This window comes from Abramis brama, assembly GCF_963993115.1.
Source record: "Abramis brama genome assembly, chromosome: 15".
Classification (NCBI taxonomy): Eukaryota; Metazoa; Chordata; class Actinopteri; order Cypriniformes; family Leuciscidae; genus Abramis; species Abramis brama.
This window is the reverse complement of record NC_139977.1, coordinates 3298798-3321260: the sequence shown is the minus strand read 5'-3', so window position 1 is coordinate 3321260 and position 22463 is coordinate 3298798. Positions and strand designations below refer to the sequence as shown.

The 22463-nt window shown below is 37.6% G+C and overlaps 1 protein-coding gene across 1 annotated transcript in view; it reads right to left on the bottom strand.

Moving 5' to 3' along the window:
* Window positions 1-4270: 4270 nt before the first annotated feature.
* The window catches only part of stk26 (serine/threonine protein kinase 26), a 34184-nt gene continuing 15991 nt past the window's right edge, over window positions 4271-22463 (bottom strand). Inside the window, exons 5-11 of the mRNA XM_084137871.1 lie at window positions 21425-21582; window positions 16690-16875; window positions 14104-14249; window positions 13255-13348; window positions 13097-13159; window positions 10920-11056; window positions 4271-4427 (exon numbers count right to left, since the gene is read on the bottom strand). Coding sequence (XP_083993997.1) covers window positions 4412-4427; window positions 10920-11056; window positions 13097-13159; window positions 13255-13348; window positions 14104-14249; window positions 16690-16875; window positions 21425-21582 — 800 coding nt within the window. The 3' untranslated portion in view covers window positions 4271-4411. The remainder of the gene's footprint in view (window positions 4428-10919; window positions 11057-13096; window positions 13160-13254; window positions 13349-14103; window positions 14250-16689; window positions 16876-21424; window positions 21583-22463) is intronic.

Genomic DNA, 22463 nt, shown 5'->3' with positions numbered 1-22463 from the left:
AAAGTAATGCAGGCTAAATCATGTTATATCGTTTATCAACTTATAATAATTATTTGTAGAGCATTCAACGCTATACGAATATTTATAAAATGTCTTTATTCATTAGAACGTTGATCTATCTCTAGGGATTTCATTTGCATATTTTTATTTATTTAGGCCTATTATATTTTTCATAAAAAACAAAAACAAGAAATGTGTTGGACATTGGGATGTTTTAACAGATCGGTTACCAGACACAAGATCGTTTTTCTTCTTGTCATCTTTATTAAATCTCTCTTCTTGGTATAAATAAGATATTCCACATATTTTAGTGTATAACCCTTAATATGTCGTGTAGTTATAGCACAGCGAGTGAGGGAGACAAATAATATATTTGATTCATTCATGAACGAATAAATGCTACATTACAGAAATATTAAACAAATAACACAGAATACTATAAGACAGACTATAAGTGGTAAAAATAAAAGTATTTATATAAAAGTAAGTATTTATACAAAAACTATTTGTAGCCTATTCATAAAGGACCAAATTAAACGAATTAAACAAATAATAATACATAGGATAGGATATTCAAAACACGAATTTTGTTGCTTAAATAAAATGTAAATACTCTGTAGCTAGTAGTGTCTATGAAACAACCATTTGCATCTATTTATTCTATCTTTAACTCGGCATTACAGTTTAAATAACATTAAATACGAGATTAATACATGCGTGTTAAAAACATCCTATTCCGCGCATGCGCGTCGAACATCAACTCCGGATTTGATTTTTTCTCAGCTTTTTGTTTAAAGTATTGACTTTTTTGTTTTATTTTGTATTTAACTTTCCCACATGTAAGTGTTGAAAAAAAAAAGATGCATGAAGATAGAATAAAATGATTTTAGTTTTAGTTAAATGTAATTAGTTAAAGGTGCCTAATATGCCTAAAAATAGGAACATTAGTAGGCCTATACTTAAAGTGCAAAAATAACATATAAATACTAAACCATAAGTATGGTTATGTTCACTTAAATAAAACTTGCTGTACACTTGCAGCATAAAACTACTAAACTAGTTGTTTACTGAGAGTACAGTATACTTCAAAAGTACTACTAGTATACTTACAAGTTCACTTGTAGTACAGATCCAGTACAAATGAGAAACGTAGTTGTGAAATAATTGTGCACTTAAAGTTTACTACCGTTACACTTAAGTATACTTGAACATATGCTTTTTATATAATACATTTTAAATAATAAACAGTATTGAAATAGGACACTTACAAGTTTACTACTAGTACATTGACATTAGTATACTTACTAAGTATAATTAAAAATATACTTGAACATTACTTAAGTATACTCCATAACATGTACTTGAAGTGTACTTCTGTTTCATAAGGTATGTTATAAATCTTCACAGGATGCAATAACACATCTCACAAATGTGCATTCAGAGGTTAATCATTTTGACGAACAATATTAACATTTCACAGTTGCTTTTATTGTCCTGACTTCACATTAACAGTGGCTGATATCACGGACGGGTCCATGCCAGTATTGTGATTATGTTTTTCTTTCAAAATAAAAGCATAGATGCTTTCAATTATTATTTTTTTAGCAATGGATTTCTTCAACGCTGGCCGGTCACTTTAAAATGTAGTAGCCAAGTTAATTTCAAACCCTGGATGTCATCATGCTGTATGTTTTTAATCCAGCATGTAAACATGGTTAACATTTTTAATCCAGTTTTGTCATGCCAGAATCTCTCTTCATCTGCTGTTGTCCGACTGAAGCTAGCAGGAGTCTCAGTGTCAGTGACTCCTGCTCTTGTCCCGGGTGAGATCCGGGCCTCTGGCTCACATGCGGCTCTCCTCCGGGAGCTCACAGCTGGACCACGAGGAACAGCATCGGCTGTCAAAGCTAAACACAAGTCCTTATACAAGCATGACTAGATCTGAAGTCATTCAGTAGAACCTGTAACTCACTGCATCATTAGCCATACGCGACCCTGGATCACGTCACCAGTCTCGAGTCGCACGGGTATATCTGTGGCAATGGCCAACAATACATTTTATGGGTCAAAATTATTGATTTTTCTTTTATGCCAAAAATCATTAGGATATTAAGTAAAGATCATGATCCATGAAGATATTTTGTAAATTTTCTACCATAAATATATAAAACATTTATTTCTGTGAGTGAATGCAGCACAATCGCCAACATAAATGAACAACTTTAAAGGAGATTTTCTCAATGTTTCAGTTTTTTTTTGCACCCTCAGATTCCAGATGTTCAAATGGTTTAGTTGTATCTCAGCCAAATCCATATCCTATCCTAACAAACCACACATCACTGGAATATATAAATCTAAATTTTAAAAATAATGGACCCTTATGACTGGTTTTGTGGTTCAGGGTCACATATTATAATAGCCCTGTAAACAAAGATATGGTGCCCACAAATAATCATAAGATAACCATCTTACAAAAAAAAAAAAAAAAAGGTGTAAAAGGAAATATGGTTTCAAAATTAGGATTAAAATTGAAATCATAATATTGATCAAAAAAGTGATAGCATTTGTGTCCATATTGCAGTCCTAGTTCAGAGTAACACATGACTTTCAGTTATGATCTTTATTTGATGGACCCAAATGAAGTTCCATTAACAATCCTGTACATTCACTTACGCTTTAGAATAGATTTCCACAGAATTGTATTATATGTAACCTTGGGATGTGTTTTTATGTTATATTTTTAATTCACACAGAATTAAATAAACAATAAGTCTGAAGTCTTATCATCAAGAAGGGAAAAAGCAGACGCACTGAAATGTCATAACTTAAATCTTTATTTGCCACACCAAACAAAAACTAATTTGTAACAGTTGATGTCAAAAAAAAGAAAAAAAGGAAAAAAAAAACACAGAGAAGAGAACAGCATCTGTATGATACAGCCTAGAAAGATTTCCGTCTGGCATCTTAAATTTACAAAAGCTCTGGTGAAGAAATGTACAAAACCTAGATTCTGCATCTATGTCACTATAAAGAAATATACAAATGTTCTACTAAACACCTTTATTGCTCTAAAATCCTCCAGCAGTCTGGCACCGTGTGAAAACGTCGTCTTAAAGCTGTTTCGAGAAGACAAGGACATCATATACATAAAAACGTGAGCTTTTTTTGTCTTTAGGCACAATGGGATGCAGCGTTGGCACAGCGTCTCCAGGCCAACCGGAGCGAACGACGACGTCTCCACCGCACCAGCAATGGCACACTCGTGTTTCTTTACAAGCTTGGCCGAAAAGAAAAGAGAAATCCCTCATCACAGGAGATTAGAGAAAGCATGAGCTCGTCGCGTGCGTGGGGAAGCGTCCCCATCGGTTGAAGAAGCCGGATCCCTTGAGGTCTACTCAAAGTAAGAGGAATGTCTTTGGAGCGAGAGAGCTCTGAAATCAAACAACGCCCCGTACGAAGTGCACATTTCCTTCAAAAATACAGTATAGCTCTATACTCTCATATAAAAATATCCGCTCGAGAACACGAGGCGCTGTAAAAGAGGGCATTACCGAGAAACCACGGCCTACAAATGTTGATAACAGTCCTTTATATATAAAAGACAAACTAGCGTGCCAATTAAAAGAGAAGTGAAGTTCCCTATAGAAGCTTTCGCACAGCAAAACTCCTCGTTTATCTAGCGCTTTAAATCTTGATCTTCATTACACAGATGTTTTTTTCTTCTCTTAATGATTGCTTAAATGAGGTATTTCTATTCATTTTTGTTTGTTTGTTTTCTGATATGATATGCATGTGATCCCATACAGCAGTTCTGTAATGCTACAGTTAACAGTGTGTAGAGAGTAATAAAGAAATCCCAAACCAAGACGAACAGAAAGGCACTGTTGATCTCCCATATATATATATATATATATATATATATATATATATATATATATATATATATATATATATATATACATACATATATATATACATACATATACATATACATATACATATATATATATATATATATATATTACTGATCATAGTTTAACATTTAGAATAAAGTAATAGATCGGGACATCAAACGCATATAAATAAACGTGAACCAAAAGATCCACCTAACGCAGATCTACGTAACCAGTCAGGATGTTTTGTGTGTGTCTCGAAAGTAAAATGCTGAATAAAATAACAGTGACACACACATCCTCGGGCACCAGCAGAAGACTAATATAAAAGCATGTGGCAAAATTGTATAAATACAGTTGAACACACACTATATTTCTATATAATATATATATTTCCATTCTTTGGGACACGAAGAGCAGATTTCCTTTTGGTTATGAAGAGATAGTGTGTTCTCTGTGTGAGTGTGTGTTAAGGTGCAGTCATCAGGGGCTGACAGCAGACGCGTGGCGCTCTCCCACTAACTCACAGAGAACCTACAAACACACAAGATGAGGAGCACGTCACAAACATATGACGTATGCAGAGCTACATATGGTATCAGACAGTCCGGTATAAAGATACGAGACATACTGACAGATAAAATACATGCACGCTAGAGCTTAAATCGGGCCCAACAAATCAAGCCCGACCCAACCCGAGCCCGAGCACGTTGTGTCTGAGCCCGGCCCGACCCGTTCACTGTAATTATGAGCCCGAGCCCGATTTAAACCCGACCATTTTTAATACGTGGGCCGTTATAACCAGGGGTAGCGCCAGAATTTTTTTAAGCAGGTGCTGCTGTGCTAGATTATTAAGGCTACAGGGGGAGCTGCACAGCTATATAGGCTATATTATATACATACTATTAATAAATGAGCAAAAATTGGCCACTCAATATTCAATAATTTTAATTATCACAATTAAAGTTTTAATTTTATTAAATTAAACAAGCACAACATTCAGCATTCAATCAAATATTCTTAACGATTAATTATTATTAATAATATTACTTCAACATTGTTATTTAAACGTGTGAGCAACAAGCAAGATGTGCATTTGTAAATTCGGTGACAGCGTGTGTTACGAGTTTCAAATGGTGTAAGTGACCGCGGCGCGCCGGCGACTTCATGTCATGATTATAATGTCTGCTATATTGCTTTTTCTGTATTAAATCCAGGCAATTGGTTGATGAAAAATGTATTAAAATTAAGATACAATTTATACTAAACGAAATTCACTTTAAAGAAAAGCTTTCTTCAAAACAAAACTTAAACTTGAAACTGTGCTTATTTAATGGCTAAAACACGTAGGCTACTACAGACTCTTTTTGTTCAAATTGCAGCACATTCATTTAATTCTGAATTTTGCACATGCAAGTTGAAAGGCATTGGTTTGTGCAAAACATATCTGTAACATTTATCAAGTTCATAATTGTGCGTGCATTCATTAATTATTATCTTAATGAATAGACCTAATGCGACAAGGAAGAAGCATGCAAACTGCGTTGTTTGTTTATTCAGAAATGGATCGGAAAAGTAACAAAAGCGGATATTGAGGCCTGAGGCTGACTACTATAATCATTTCTGTCATGGCAAGACTGCTTGTCTGTTCATCGTCGAAGTCCCCGTTTTTTTGCTGTCATAGGCGAGCAGCGTGCGCATTTAATGCACGAGACAAAGCCAACACATTATGTTGTCACTCCCCACGACTAGTTTAAAATGTGTCCATACCTCCGATTTTCCTCCAAACTTGTTCAAAGTTAATTCTCCTGTTTTAATTTTTTTCTTTGCTTCTTCAAGATCCATGTCACACTTAGAATAGCAACAGAATAGCCTACAGCATGCACAGCAGGTGTGATGCGTCACGCGTGCGAGACTGCGAGTGCGAGACGCTGCGGATGACACGTGACGTGCTTTATCAAGGGCCCGACCCGACCCGGCCCGAGGACAGTGGCGGGAAATATCGGCCCGACCCGGCTCCGAATTAAAGCTCTAATGCACGCTTGTGATCGCCTATATGATGATACGCCATGTTTACTGTTGGTTTAGTATACTCGCTTATTAATATTCCTGCCTTGATCAAAATCCACATCGGATCCCAAACAGAAGGTGTTCTAACACTCGCTGCTGTCTGAAAGTGAGTTTTGAGATTGAATGATTATAAAAGCCTGTAATGCTGGTGGAGTCATCGGGCGCTGCCGTCTCCAGACTCGGGTGAACTCCGCCTCGGTTCTGAATGAATCAGTTTTTTGAACGAACGAATCAACTGAATCAATGATTCCACGACTCACTCATTAAGACCGTAAAATGCTTCCTTCCTGAATGAATCAGCCGTTTGAATCATAGACTGTAAAAAAAGATGGACAACACCCCTTCGCTCTCTTCCATTGGTGAGAAGTGAAGCCGCCAGTGTGCCGATATGGCGCTGACATCGTGGGGCTTGAGTCTGCGCAGTAGCGATCTCGGGACCAGACCTGCGCAGTCGTGAGCAGGAAGTAAAGCCGCGAAATCAAGGCCCCACCCTCACTCTCGGTGTGAAATAATTAATTATAGAAATTTAGATATTAAATTTAAAGCTCCAATCTCCTCAGTCCTCCGAAGATCCCGAAAAAAAGTCTGTTGGTGCTTCAGTGACTACTTCGCTCGAGAACCTGTCAATCACAGCTGTCAATCATGACGTCACACCACCGCATCACGTAACTAATTAAAAACCGACTTATTTTTGAAACAGACACTTGAATTTACATCAGCGTTATAAAAACTACAGTAAATGACAGAAACCACCTTCGGAAAAAAGATATTTGAAGTGTAATTAAATTGTTTAGTTGGTCTCAAGTCCCGTTGAATAACACAGGGAGGCGGGGCTTATGACCTATACTAGGACCAGTCACCAGGGGGCGATCGAGGCGCTTTGGCTTCACTTTTCAGGGCTTGTGCGGCACGCTTGGTTTGAATGAATCGGTTGAATCTCGACGACTCGCTCATTAACAGTGACTTGCCGCCACCTACTGGCAGGTTTAATTTCACATTTCGTTAGCCTCATAGCATAATTGCCTAAGTCATTTTTTAATTAATTATTTCTTAGGCAATTATGCTATGAGGCTAACGATTTAAAGTATTTTTTCATTTTTTAAATAATTTCAAATAACAGTATTTAACGTTTTATATTTTCAACATATGCATCTTTAACTGCTCTTCACTGATTAACTTTAATAAAGGTTGATCTAGTTATATACATTAGATTACAATTTCTCTAATTGAAAATCTCCCGTTTAAACCTACATGAAAACCCAGAAAATCATAGTTTATTTCATTTATATGTTTGTTCTGTTGTATTTATTTGTGCTATTGCTCGTAATTTGATTATTTGTTCCCAACTTACTGTTTAAATTAGTTAATTAGTAGCTTTTGGTGTCATAACCTTATTTATTATGGTTACATGCATCAAAAATAACAAGAACAATACTATGCTTATTTTTTAGGCCCATTTTCTTTTCTTTTACTTTATAAATTTTTTGTTTGGGGCCTGTGAAAATTTTGCCATTGCTGAGTATTTTCTCCTTAAAGGAGAAGTTCACTTTCAAAAAAACTTTTGCTGATAATTTACTCACCCCCATGTCATCCAAGATGTCCATGTCTTTCTTTCTTCAGTCGCAAAGAAATTAAGGTTTTTGATGAAAACATTCCAGGATTTCCCCCCATGTAATGGATTCTATTGGGACCCAAACGGTAGAAGGTCCAAATGACAGTTTAAGTGCAGCTTCAAAGGGCTTTAAACGATACCAGACGATGAATAAGGGTCTTATCTAGCGAAACGATCGGTCATTTCCAAAATAAATAAAAAAGTTTAAGTTTTATAAGCACAAACGCTCGCCTTGCTCTGTTCTGTGATGCGCGTTCGTGACGTCACGTAATACGCAATTACGTTGAAAAGGTCACGATTGAAAAATTTCTGTCCTGAAGAAAATGTTCTTTTTGGCTTTTTAATATTAAAACACCCAGGATACGCACACGAAATGGGCATTTTAAACGATAAACTGACACAAATACATTTGAAAATGTGTATATGGTCCTCCTTCCGCACATTTGTAAACGCGTCAAGCGTGACCTTTTCAACGTAATTGCGTATTACGTGACGTCACGAACGCGCATCACAGAACAGAGCAAGGCGAGCGTTTGTGCTTATAAAACTTAAACTTTTTTATTTATTTTGGAAATGACCGATCGTTTCGCTAGATAAGACCCTTATTCATCGTCTGGTATCGTTTAAAGCCCTTTGAAGCTGCATTTAAACTGTCATTTGGACCTTCTACCGTTTGGGTCCCAATAGAATCCATTACATGGGGGGAAATCCTGGAATGTTTTCATCAAAAACCTTAATTTCTTTGCGACTGAAGAAAGAAAGACATGGACATCTTGGATGACATGGGGGTGAGTAAATTATCAGCAAAAGTTTTTTTGAAAGTGAACTTCTCCTTTAAAACTGCAGTGAACCAAAGACAGTCTCAAAAACACGCTTTGAAATCGCTGGTGTTTCTGACGTCACAAACGACCTTGTAACCAATCAGATCAACGTGTGATCGTCAACCAGTGGATCTCTGAGCTGAGTGAATGAGTGGAGGCGGGGCTCATTTGCATATTCATAGAACCGCGCATACTAAATGAGGCAAGGGTGTCGAGTTACATTCAAGATATTTTAAGGCATGAAGATTTTTTTTCCAAGGAAAAAACATTTAAATATGTAATTTTGGTGATCAAAGATGAGTTTTAAGGGATACAATTATTGATTACAAAGGGATTTTTTCAGCTTTCCAGCTCAAAACTCCAGCGAGTGATTGAAATAACTTCCTTGCGCGCCAATGGGGATTTTGATCACCGTATGAGGCAGAAATATATTTATATGCAATGCTAAAGGCTACTTATGCTAACCATCGTGATAATAATTACACATGTTTATGGAAAATACCAGAGACTGCTTGAAGAAAGTAGACAAATCATATATGATTATAATCGTGTATTTTTTGGGGGTTTCATGTTTTATCTATCTCTTCCCCGTGCCTTTGTTGATAGTGGAAACGTAACTTGATTTTGGGCTCGGTGTTTGAGGTCCGAGGCTATTGGCCCCACCCGGCCCTGTTAGCCCTGGGTCGCACCGGTCCGACTGTGGAAAAGCGGCTGATGTATCATGAGGAGTCACAAGTATTAATTGTGTTTTGTCTGTGTGTGTTTTTTGACTCCCAAAGTCACGGTAGCCTCTGACTTGCACTATATGAATTACTAGGGCTGGGTATTGACACAAATTTCACAATTCGATTCGATTTTGATTCACAAGCTTTCAATTCGATTCGATTTCGATTACGATTCGATTCGATTCGATATCGATTATTTTGGATATCAGGTACAATACATGGCAAATTTTCTCAAGGAAAACAAATCTCTGAACTATCATTGTAAACTATGGGAGTCAGTTGTAGCCTATACGCTTCATTAGCCTACTATAATATTGAAGGTAAAAATTAACTGATTTGTATACAAACACTTAAAATGCACTTTTATTTATTTTTATAATAATAAAGTTATATGAAATGATATAAAAAAAATTAAATGGTCATAAAAAACTTTCCAGATTTATTCAAACATGCATTAAATATTGAAGAACATTAAAAATTATAATGAATATGTAATATGGTGCATATATTTAACAAAATTATTCTGTCTAGAGTTCATTTTTCTAGCTGACTAACGAGTTTATGGTCGCTGGATATGTTTTTTTCTGAGGTAAATGTGACGTTACATGAAATTGTTTACTAACGTCTTTCCACGGTTGAAACACTGATTGAGCGATTCCATGTGACATGATACGGACTTCGATAAGTTGTACTCTATCTTTTAACACACTTTCAGATGCTCATTCATGTTTATTTCGCGCAGTAACTGGTATTATTAAGGCGGAAGAGAAGATCATGTGCGCTCCGCGCTGCTGCTTCTCTTGAGCTGCGCCAGAGCGATCTCACGCCACAGCGCCAAAACGGTAATTATGTTTTTGAATTTCGTAAGAAAATGGACGTAATTTGAAATCTGAGACTTTGTTTCATATCAATAATAACAAAGCACAAAGATTATTGCGATTTATTGGATGGGATGCGCATGCGCGCAACAATTAATTCATTCATCAACTGAAAACAGGATGACTAATCGATTCTTGGGATTTAAGAATCGATATCGTTTCGTAAAAATGAGAATCGATTAAAATCGAGAAATCGATATTTTTTACCCAGCCCTATGAATTACCAAAGGGATTTCGGGAGCTGCGATTTCAGCTAAACACCATCTTTACTGTTCTACTGAAGAAAATAAGATATCTACATCTTGGATGGCTTGAGGGTGAGTAAATGAACAGCAAATTTAAATTTAAATTTCAGAGTACGTTTACACGACCCCTTTTTTAAATAAAAACGTAAAACTTTTTATGCGTTTGGCCCTTCGTTTACACGACACAACGGCGTTTTGGGCGCCTGAAAATGGGTTTCAAAGTGCAAGTTTCCGCATAAACAACAAAAACGTGAATCTGTGAAGACGATGACATCATGCACATGCGTATCACGTGTTCAGTCTATAGTGTTTCATCGCCATCTACTGGCCTGGCAGCAGAATACAGCGTTTTTAGTCGTTTTCGTGGATCCGTGTGAATGGGGATCGTTTTGACGATGTCTGTGCGCGGAAAACTCAAAGGAAAAACTTCTCCGTTTTCAGCATATCGTTGTCGTGTAAACGTACCCTCAGACAGAGGGTGGAAAATAATCATGACTGTTTTTGCACCACATGAAAAAACTAAAAGAAAGCATGGCATGACCCTTTCAATGTTTATTGCTAGAAAACGGCATAGATGATTACACAAACTCCAGGTCAGTAAACTGCATCCATACTCCTAAACTCAAGACAGCTGACCACTATGAGAAACACATGATCGTGCAGTGTGTGTCTGACCTCTGAACTCTCTCGAGGATGTGGCTGATCATGCTGTCTGTGACACCAGGACAGAGATCCTCAGCCACGTGCAGACTCTTCTCCAGCTCCTCCAGCACGCCTCTCGTCATCTCGTCGCCTCGCTGCTGGGACTTCAGCTGGAAGAAAGCCACGCAAACTCACATCATAACACGTCCAGCAGTCATCAAATGGAAGGATTCTCATGTCAAATGAAGATCCTGGATTAGGGCTGTGACGGGGCCGGTTTTAGACCAACTATCGGCGGTGGTTGTTTTGAAATAAAAAAATAATTATAAACAAGGCTCAAACATCCATTTCGTAACAGACATGGGTGTTTATTTGAGCAATCCCGTCAAAGAAACAACACACTAAAGCCTGTAAAGCATTGAAACAAATAACAGTAAATAATGGTAACTTAAATAATATAATGAAGTTAAATACTTAAAAAAACATTCGTTTAATATTTCCACACAAAGACGGGTCGTATAGCCTAAGCCTACGCTCTGCGCTTTGAGAGGGATCAGGGATGTGGGACACGAGCAGGAGAGACCATCGATCTCTTTTCTGATATCTTCATGTTTTCCACTTGTTGTAAAAGGTCTGAAGAGCGGATTGTATCCTCCACAAGAGCAAGACATTCAGGCTATGTTTGATCTGCGCTGCCAGAGAAAGCCAAACTAAAATCACCCGCGTGTGTGAAACGCACTTTACTAATAAAATGACGCGACTTACCAAGTCTAATAACAAGCACAAACTGTGTTAAAAAGAATTTGATGTGCAAGTAAAAATGTAGGCTCTCTGTCCTACAGCATTTCTCTACTTTACCACAGTAAAGGCCCTTTCACACCGGACGCGTAACGAAAAAGCGAAACGAATAAGCGAATAGTTTGCGTCAAAACCATTCACATCAGCCACGACACGAAATTGCGACTTCTGTGACGTTCAGAGCTTCAACATTCCAAAACTTTTGCGCCGAAAGTTCAGCTGAGAAAACATGGACACTTCATCATCATCATCATCATCATCCAGTGAAGACGAGCCTGAAGGGGAGTATGCCAATGTCCACTTTTAGTTTCCTTTTCCGCTCTCCTTTTTCTCACATAGGTGTCCCTGATGTTTTTCCACAGTTTTTTTGCGTCTTCAACTAAACGCAGTGCGTTTTGTAATGTAACACACTAAGTAACAAGTTAAAATCATTCGACTAGAAACTGTAGATATCACACAAAGAATGTATAGTATACTAAAAGCAGCCCTAAATAGTCTCACTACATTTTGATACATGTTCAAAGTAAACACGGACTCTGTCTCTATCTTTGACAATAATAGTGTTAGCTTTCTATTCCAAATGTAGTTTAGCCTGCTAGCCTACACAGCACAGGACTATACAACGACTAAAACTATCACACAACACACTCACAGTCGTGATAACCGAGTTGGTTGGCAATACTACGCCACACATTGTCTTTCAAATCGTTGTCCTTGTAGTGTGTGATTGGCTGAAGCCTTTTCTGTCGCCGCAAAAGTAAAAAAAAAAAAAATCAACATCGAAGCGGAAAAAAAAAGTCGTGTTTTCGCCGCAGCACATTCGCGTTCGGTGTGGAAGCGCTCATTACACAAACAGCTGATCAAAAAATAAACCCATCGCACAAATTATTCGTGCGTCAAAAATCGCGTCCAGTGTGAAAGGACCTTTAAGAATGTGAATAGCCTATAACAGACCTACTTAAAAGCGAACCAAAGAAAGAAACATTTATAATTCCCTTCGAAAACATGTGAAACGCAAGTGAAGATTTGGGAAAAGAAACAAGAGATTCCATGTCCAGTGGAATAACTACTGGAATATTGTTAAATTCGCTGATAATCGGAGGACCAGATCGCAAAACACAATTCAAAGCCGACAAAGCTTAAATCTATGGGCTCACGCACAACTCTCTCATTCGTCACGAATCCAAATGTTTGGCTGTGATGAAACATTTAATTGCTAACCTATTATTACTGTAAACAAAGCTTTGTGCTTCACTCGTGTCATAATACTCATGTAAAACAGCATTCACATACAGAAAAATGTGTTTTGGCGGACCAGGGCCGGTGCGTTTATCAAGGCTACCGGCACAGGGCTATTCTGATGGCATTTTTAATTTAATTTGACCTCTAGAACATGAGACTAGGTCCCCTACCTCAGAGAAAACAGGAGCCATGACGGTGGTTAAACTGACAGACTTCTTCTGCACTTCTTCGGCCTGAAGGGAGGCGAGCAAAAGACACAGACATGCTCTCGATTAACCAGTAGCAGAGTTTTTTACATCGAATATCCAAATCATCATTGAGAACTGACCATCCCGTTGGGCTGCTTCTTTTCTGGCTTCTTCTTCCGAACAGTTGTGAAGGACCATTCAGGAGACGACTCATTGTCCTTACTGTTGCTCTCTCTGTTAGGCACACACACACACACACACACACAGTTAGGATATCAGGAACACATCGAGATGCTCGGCTCAGGGTAGTTTGGTTCACACTAGGGCTGTCAAAATGGCTGAAAAGCTAAATTCGAAATTTCTTTTTTAAATATTAGCAAAAGTCTAATTATATTTGAATTCTAAAGGCAATAATGTTAATGTTGGAGAAAAAAAGTGCTGTATTGTCTCCTATGCCCACAGGAGGGCGAGAGCGAGCGCAATAAGCAAATATAAAGCAAGCATTGCATCTTTTATTGAAATAAATCATTTTTTAAAGTGCATTAACTTTTGAAACAATTGTTCTTAAATAAAATATCATTTACTTAATGTGCGTGCAAGGAAAATTAGGAATATTTTTCAACACTGAAAATAATCATTTATGCATATTAGAATGACTTCTGAAGGATCATGTGACACTGAAGACTGGAGTAATGATGCTGAAAATTCAGATTTGCTCACAGGAATAAATAACATTTTACAATACATTTAAAATAGAAAAGAGTTATTTTAAATTGCAATAATATTTAACTATTACTTTTTTTTGTATTTTTAATCTAATAAACGCAGCTTTGGTGAGGAGAAGAGGCCACTGATCCTTCATTTTAAACGAGATCTAGACAGTAACTGCTCAGTAGCATCAGGCGTAGTGATGAAAGCAGGGTGTGCAAAATGGGTTTCCTCATTCAGGATTGTAAATGACTGTGTTGTGGATGTATTCGTGTGCTTACGAGTCAGAGTCAGAACTGGATTCCCCATCGCTGTGTCCCTCGGCTTTCCAGCGCTTCAGTCTGTCGATGAGGTCGGAGAGGTGGGACGTCTTCTTGGCATATTTAACTATGAACTTGTGCTTCAGAAGCTCCTTTGCTGTGGGCCTCTGAGAAAGGAAGATATAATGACATTTTATTGCCTTTATCACTTTACACACACATCAGTACAAGCTTGTGTTGAACCCTTTATATGCTGACAGCAACGGCTCACAATACTGGCAGAGCCACAGTATTTACAAAACAGCACAGAACTAAACATTAGGGGCTTTCACACCGGAGGAACCTTTCCTAGTTCCTAGAAACTATTGGCGGAAGTTCCCGGATTTTGGCGCGTTCGCACCACAGGAACTGGGAACAATTTCAGTTCTAGGAACTAATTTAGCTAATAACTAATGTAACCCTAACCCTCCTACCCTAGAGTCGGTCTAAACCAGCGCTGTAGGAACTATCAGTGTCTTTAGTGTTCGCTGATTGGCCGAACGCACGCGAAGCAACCGCCATTTAAAACACACAGATTAAAGCCTATATATTTACTCCACAAACTAACTCTACGAACATGTAAAACAGTGATAGATGAGCCTCTAAACCTTTACGCTGAGGAGAAAATCCAACGCCACTTTGAGGAGATCAAGAGAAACATGATTATGTGTTTCTGCTCAGCAACACTGGACATCAGACACACGGCATACGCTAATAACTCTTCATCACTGTCTACTCTCTGTGTGTAACAGTTCTGGCTGATAACGTATGAGACAGCACTGATAGACAGATCGTACACTAATGAACACGGAGAATACGAGCACTGTGAGCTCAGCGCCGTCAAAATAAAAGTCTCAACAACAAGCGTGTCTCACGTCACTTCAGAGTTCCTGCTGGCGCTGCGAACGCAACCAGGAAAACCTTCCTATGGGAACCATTAGTTCTCGGGGAAACACACTGGTGGCTCGCTCCTAGAACTATCCGGTGCGAAAGCCCTAATTCTTACATGTGAAAGTCCCTTGTGGAGTGTGTGCCGTTCACACAGAATACGAACTACCCTTTAACGCACATTATAAGCGAACCACATGACCTTCTCCTTGTGTGATGATTGAGTTCATGGCCTTCAGAGAGGTCTGGGTTTGTTTGTAACACTTGTAACAGTTTCAACAAAACAGCCTCTGCAATAATGACACGTCCAAATAATGTAATTGGTATTGCGATACTAAAAAGGTTATTATAGTTCACTAAAACCAAAACCATAAAACATATACAAAATAAATGAAATAAAACAAAATAAATGTTAATAGGAAAAAAAAAGGCCAAAAGTGATGTCCAGCCTAGGGAGAATTGACATCTTTACCCTTCATTCAAACATTATTAAGCATTTGTTAAAGATTTTGTAATCATATTGCCTAGTTGTGTCTTAAGTTGATGATAATGCAATAACGCATTATCTTTGGCCAGGCTGTCATACACTGGAATTATAAACAAAATATTCAGAACTGATTATGTTGTAGTCAATGTATGCTTTTTCTTGTCACCTTTTTGTTTTTAGCATAGTTAAAACCTACAGATGTAGTTTGCACTTTTTTGTACCTGTAAGTTTAGTGTTTTGCTTTTGAGGAAAATAATTTATACAAATATGGTTTAATGGTATAACTTGTAGGGTCATAAAAAACTAATATTTAAGCTATTTTGTTTCAGTTAAGCTAGTTGCCAAAGCCACATTTCTCATTTACATATAGTTTGACTCGATACTAGAATAATAAAATATAAACCAAAAATTTATAAAAACTATATAGACATAAAACAACTAATACAATTAAGCTAAAACCTAACCAAACATCTTTTGTCCACTCTCAACCACTTGATTTCTTCAGAGGAGGGTCTATGAGCGGGTAAATGTGTGTTTTCAGATCTTTCAGTCTAATGGACAAAATAAGATCACACAATCTACATATGAACACGACAGATAAACACACGGAGAGCTTCAGCTTTAGTTCTGCTCTTACAGCCTCAAGATCAGCCGAGCGCTGTGAGTGTGTGTTAGAAATCAGGAACGCTGAGAGAACAGTGTGTTTGGCTCGATTTCCCTCTTCAAACCGAACTCGTGTCTCCAGCTGATAAAGATTAAACCCGTCCGGCTCGAGCTCTTCTCATAATGTTCCCTCATTATTCAGTAGACGGAGAGAAGACGGTCTTTTAGAGGCTGTTTGAACACATTCGATCACATGAGTGTTTACACTACGACAGCAATCCGGTCGAATGTGTGTTTAACTCCCTCTGGAAGTGGAGAAAGTGGACGAGCTCAAAGCGTTTTAGACCCGTTTACTCCTGCGTTTAGATGATCGACCACAACGCATCTTAGTACCGTGTGTAAACAAGGCCTAATAAACTAATTCAAAGTATTAATAAACTACAATAGCATCACAAACATACTAAAATAACACTGGATTCTACGTGGTATTGTGATGCTTTCGCTGCTATACCAAAGTTAAGACACTGTGACAGCCCTAAGTCTAAGAACATCATTCCTCAATCAGAAAGCCATGCTTTAGCTGTGCTCACAAATGTAGGGTCTTTGTTGAGACAGGAGTCCACGAACTCCTTGAAGATCTTGGAGAAGTCTCCGTTGAGGGTGGGTGGCGTGTTCTTGGGGATGTGGAAGAGGACTCTCATGGGGTGCATGTCCGAGTTCGGGGGCTCGCCCTTGGCCAGCTCGATGGCAGTGATCCCGAGAGACCAGATATCAGCCTGAGAGAAGAGCAAACTACTTAATGAGCTCCAACACTAATCGAGCACGCCATAATGAAGTTACTTTCAGAATAAAGCAAGAAAGAGTGAGTTAAAACATCACTGCTTTCACAATGAAAGCATCTCAAATAATAATAAAGGGCATCATAAATAATAATTTTGGCATCCTTATGCTGTTTTAAAGATTAACACTGTAAAGCATGAATAAAATAACAGATTAGATGGATTGTATGTTACAGTACAATATGACAAAACACGCTCAGCCTAGCACAAGTCAAGTGATATCAGGGCTGGGCGATATGGCCAAAAGAATTATCACGATAAATTATCACATTTATTTCTTTCAAGTTTAAAGGTAGATTTTTGCTCCTTAATTTAAGTTAATTTAACAGTTAATTTGAACTGCTCTTGCTGTCAGAACACGACAAACATCGCACAAATCTGAGGTACAATCTTCAAAACATTTATAATGATAACATATTTATATATTTTTATTACTATAAAAAAAATCTAAATATGCACGAGTAAACTTATGTAACACCCTTTTTCAGACTTTTCCCCTAAAAATAAATATCTTAATAGTAAAATTAATTTCTTAGTTTCTGCGTGTGCTAACGGGCGTGTCGTCTGACTTTGATGATGCGTATCTTCAGCACAGTTTGCAATGCAGGCCGCAATATTAATATGCGTTTTGTCTCTTAGAAATGCACATTTGACAGTAGCGTGAGTTTGGATGCAGATGCAAATTTATGTTTATTAACAGAAACAGTAACATCTGTAAAAATTGTAACAACATAATTTTTGTATGGTAAAATGTAAATATTCTGACAGTTTGAGTTAAGACTCTACTTTTATTACAATTAACCATTGGCCATCTATAGTATCATACATCTAGATCATGATAATAACTAGGGTTGTGCCGATAGACTATAGTATCGTGTATCGACGATAGTCAGAGATATCGCTGCTGGCAGACGCCTTTGACGATATCAATACGATAATTAGCTCGTTTTCCCATTAATGTATTAAATCATTATTATTATTATGAAGCTAGTATAGTTATTAAATTAATTAGGAACTACAATTAATTTGCCTTGCCTAAATTCATAACGACATCACCACAACCACACTTGCGACATCACCGACGCGCGTATGAGATCCAGTCACCGATTATCAAGAGTGCTTGTTTTAACAGACGCATCATTCTTACAGAGCCAAGATGAAGACGGCATCGTTGTTCGTCAGTATTTTGTTTCCATAGCACATTAACAAAACATTTAATGACACTAATAACACTAAAAACAATACAATTACAAAATATTAATGATAATAATAATATCACTAAAATTATATAGGCCTAATAACAGTCTTTAGTTCACGAACGCAGCACAACTCTGCCATCTGTGAAAATCAAAAGCAACTTCAAACACTTGTTTAACAAGTAATATTCTTCTAATTGTTTTACTGTCTAATGTAAGTCCACAAGAGAAATATTAAGCCAGTAAATTAAGATAGTTGCTATACCGTTATATCCACCGTCGTCTCAGAGAGAACGCGCCGTTAATGCAGCGAAAGCTCAGTCCGTTTCTGCTTTCACTTTCAGGGAATGAGCGCGTTTACATGCACGTTATTAACTCGATTATGCTGAATAAACTGACAATGCATGTGGTCATGTACACACATTAACCCGTTTTCCTTTATCAGAGTCAAGTCATAGTTTAAGTATAAACCGATCGACTTTTAGATTTTTGCCTTTGATTTCTCCCGGCATTTAAAACACATTAACCCGCGTTCTTTGGGCTTATTGAAGTGCGATATGTGAAGTGCATCCAGACAGAGAGAGCACTGGTAGAGGACATGTATCACAAACTCCCGACTCTTTCTTGACCCAAGAAATTATTAAAACGTGTTCCCATCTCGTGCAGAAGTACAGTCAAAATGCTGCATCTATAACGGCATGAGAGGATAATGTGTGTCCGTTAGGCCATCCTTAAAAATATTCTTGTTTGCCGTAACCCGACCGACCCTGTCAATTTAGTACCGACCCAATTATTTATTTTTTTTCCCCTTTTAGTCCGACCGACTTGCCGGTTGTAAAATGCGTTAAGACCGACCGATTTTTTTTTTTTAACTCTTCAAACAACTAATACAAATGCAATAAAATAATATTAGTTTTTAAGTATTGTGAATATAAATTGCCTAGACCTACATACAAACATAAGCTACGTTCTTTCTTTTAAATAAAAACCCGTGGCGCGTCATATATGATTATGTTTACACCATTGGTTAACGCATGTCACACTACGGCCTGTAGGCTAAGTTCGCTTCGTTTCATTCACGGTCAATGGTTCGCCCTTTAGGCAAAAGATTATTTAATTTTTATATGTTGTTGAATATGGTTTATTAAAAAATAAACATATGAGAGCGAGTTATAGGCTATATGTCATGTTTTAGTCAGATATGACGACACTACTGCAACACGCATCGCCGCAGATGAGAAGCTGAGCATCAACGTGCTATCGCAAATCAAAGTGAAAGTAAGTCGCAGACGCTTAACACACAATCATCTTCATTAAATGTAAAGAAACGAAATGATCTTACCAGGGCTGTTTCCGCTTTCTCTTATTGCGGGCTTTGATTCAGAAATTTTAGCTGATGATCAATAAAATAATGTATCTCATAACTGTTGCTTTCGGTGACGTGCACTCCATTAAATCTGCATATAGCGGGAATTGAAGATCGGATTTATATCCGCAAAAAACACACACATTTAGCCTATGTAACCAGGTGTAAATGGAATCGTTTTGATAAATCAGATTGCAATCCGATCTGAGAAAACGCATGAAGTGGTCTGGTGTGAACAGCCCCTAGACATCGGTGAAAAATGTTCTCCCCCCGACCCCCGATTTTTTTTTTTTTATTAAAAAAATATACTTTTTTATATATTTTTTTTTAATATATATATATAAAAATATAGACCTACCTACCGACCCTTTTTTTCTTTTTTTTTGCTGTTACTGCAAACCAAAATATTTTTAAGGATGGCCTAAATTTCCTGCTGACATGTTGAAATACTCGAGTCAGATACAAGAATGATTAGGATCTTTTTTTACCTCACTATACCGGGAAATAACCTGATTTAGCCTATTAATAAACACTCCACCTTTGCTAGCAAAATAGAAAACAATTCTCATATATAAAACGAACTAATAAAACAAGCAAATTAACGAGTAAATGAGCAAGTTAATAATCAAATAAGTAAGCCCCGCCCCCTCACGATAATATCGTGTATCGCCGATCTCACAGGCTGACGATAGGACGATACGAAAATGGAGCATATCGCCCAACACTAATAATAACCACAGGTAAAACCACGCATATTGCACCTCACCATCATGGTAAAATATAGTTTCTATGGTATTAGTTATGAAAAACAATAGCCTAAAGACAAATGCTATAGCTTAAAGGGATGGTTCGGAGTAAAATCAACCTAGGGTTCATTGCACCATGACCTCGAGCCAAACACCCCCAGAAGCCTTTTTTCCCTTGGTTGAACATTATTAAAGTTAGAGCTTATTTAGAGATATCAGCCGGATGGCTTAGTGCAGGCGCTAGGGATCCTATGATGTATCTCGTAAATTACCCCACTAATAATGCCCAGAATGGCACCAAACTTCTACAGTCGTACAAATAGGTTCTGTACCGCATTGGAAAGTTACTCATGCTACTGCTAACCTGCACGTTGACATCACTTCAATGAGTTAAGAAAAGCACGTAAAAGTCCTGGCAGAAAGTGATGCATAAGGAATGCATCCCAGTTCCAGGAATGCACTAATATTTTGTTGGTAGTACCAGTTTATAACAATTATTAGTTCACACTATGTTGTCAACATAGTTCGACTAAGGGAAAAAAGGCTTCTGGGGGGTGTTTGGCTCGAGGTCATGGTGCAAAGGACCCTAGGTTGATTTTAATCCGAACCATCCCTTTAATAACAAAAATGATATTCCATTACACCTTTAATACATGTCTACATTAATAATATAATCAAATTCGATATGAACAGCCCACATTTCTGCCACAATCCCATGGTACAGTTAGCATTACTAAAGTAAACCCATGGTAAATGATAGTGATTTGTAGATTGAAAAGCCTTCTGACTGTATCATTGCGCACAGTGTTTGTCTGTGTGGTTTCATCTGACTTTAAAGTATTCTTTGCTGAATTCAAGCACTTCTCACTGGATCTCACAGCGCTGTTTAGTGGTCACGTGACCGAGACCGATCAGAGAGTAAACGCATCTGCAGTTTTAACTTTGAGCCGAGCGGATAAATGGTCTGTGTGGTGAAGATAGAGGAAAAATATATTGCAATAAGTATCTCTAACATTTTATCGCCCAGCCCTAAATGAGTTCATACTGTTTCTTAATAATTAGTGGTTTGCATTGAGCTTTCAAACTCATTATGGCCCTGCTCTATAAAGAGCGGTGTTGAGATGATACACAAGCCAGCTGCAGGTGCAGTATGCTGGGTAAAGTAGATTAAGTCTTACCTTTGAGTCATAAGCAGACTGTTGGATGACCTCTGGTGCCATCCAGAACGGTGTGCCCACAAATGTCTCCCTTTTGATCTGTGTGTCTGTCAGCTGTCCTGCCACTCCGAAGTCTGCCAGCTTCACCTCGCCAGACTCAGACAACAGCACGTTGGCGGCTGTAACCATGTAAAGATAAGAGACGATGAAGAAAAACACACACAGCAACTTTTACAAAAACTGATGAATTTCCATTTTGCCATATATTAACCCCCTCAGCGCACACCCCCCATTTCGGCAAGTGGGGCATAAATGACATTCCCAAAATAAAGAGGTTGCTGATCATAAGCCATTCTGAATAAACACATCACCAACATATATTTAGAAAGCCAACACTTGAGATTTTACCGTGCAAGATTAATATGGAGATATACAGGCCCAAACATGAATATAAAATATTAAGAATATATATTTTAAATGCATAAAACATTATGTGGCTGTGTTGCATCAACTAAGAAACACAATGAACCTGAAGCCAGAAGTCTACTCATACTTCTGAGGATGCTGGATGTTATCTCTAAAACTATGAATTTTATGAAACATTTTCAGGTGTCAGGTGAGTTTTTAGAGAGATAAGATGCTGATAAAACATGTTATTGCCCTGTAAATGTCTATTTGCAGTCTATTGCCTAATGTCTGATGAGGAGAAATTGCCCCATAATTCATGTTTCTATTGTTCTCACTTGACGAACCTGTTTGTTCACAGAGATCCGCATCACAGATGTGTACCAGTGAGGATTTAAGTCCTTTTTGGGCATCTAGTCACACTTGAATGAATGAGAGCGTGATCATTTACTGTAGCGCAGAGTAAAATGACAGGGAATATAAAGAATGCTCTGTTAATCACGTTAAATATTAGTAACATGTTAAACAGAAACGTGTTTATTTTGACAGCCCTAAGATATAATGTTGAGAAGATATGAAAATGAGTAGGGGTAGATATGAAGGCTATGCATAGATTGTATGTACATGGGAATGTTATTGTTTTAATAGTTTTTTT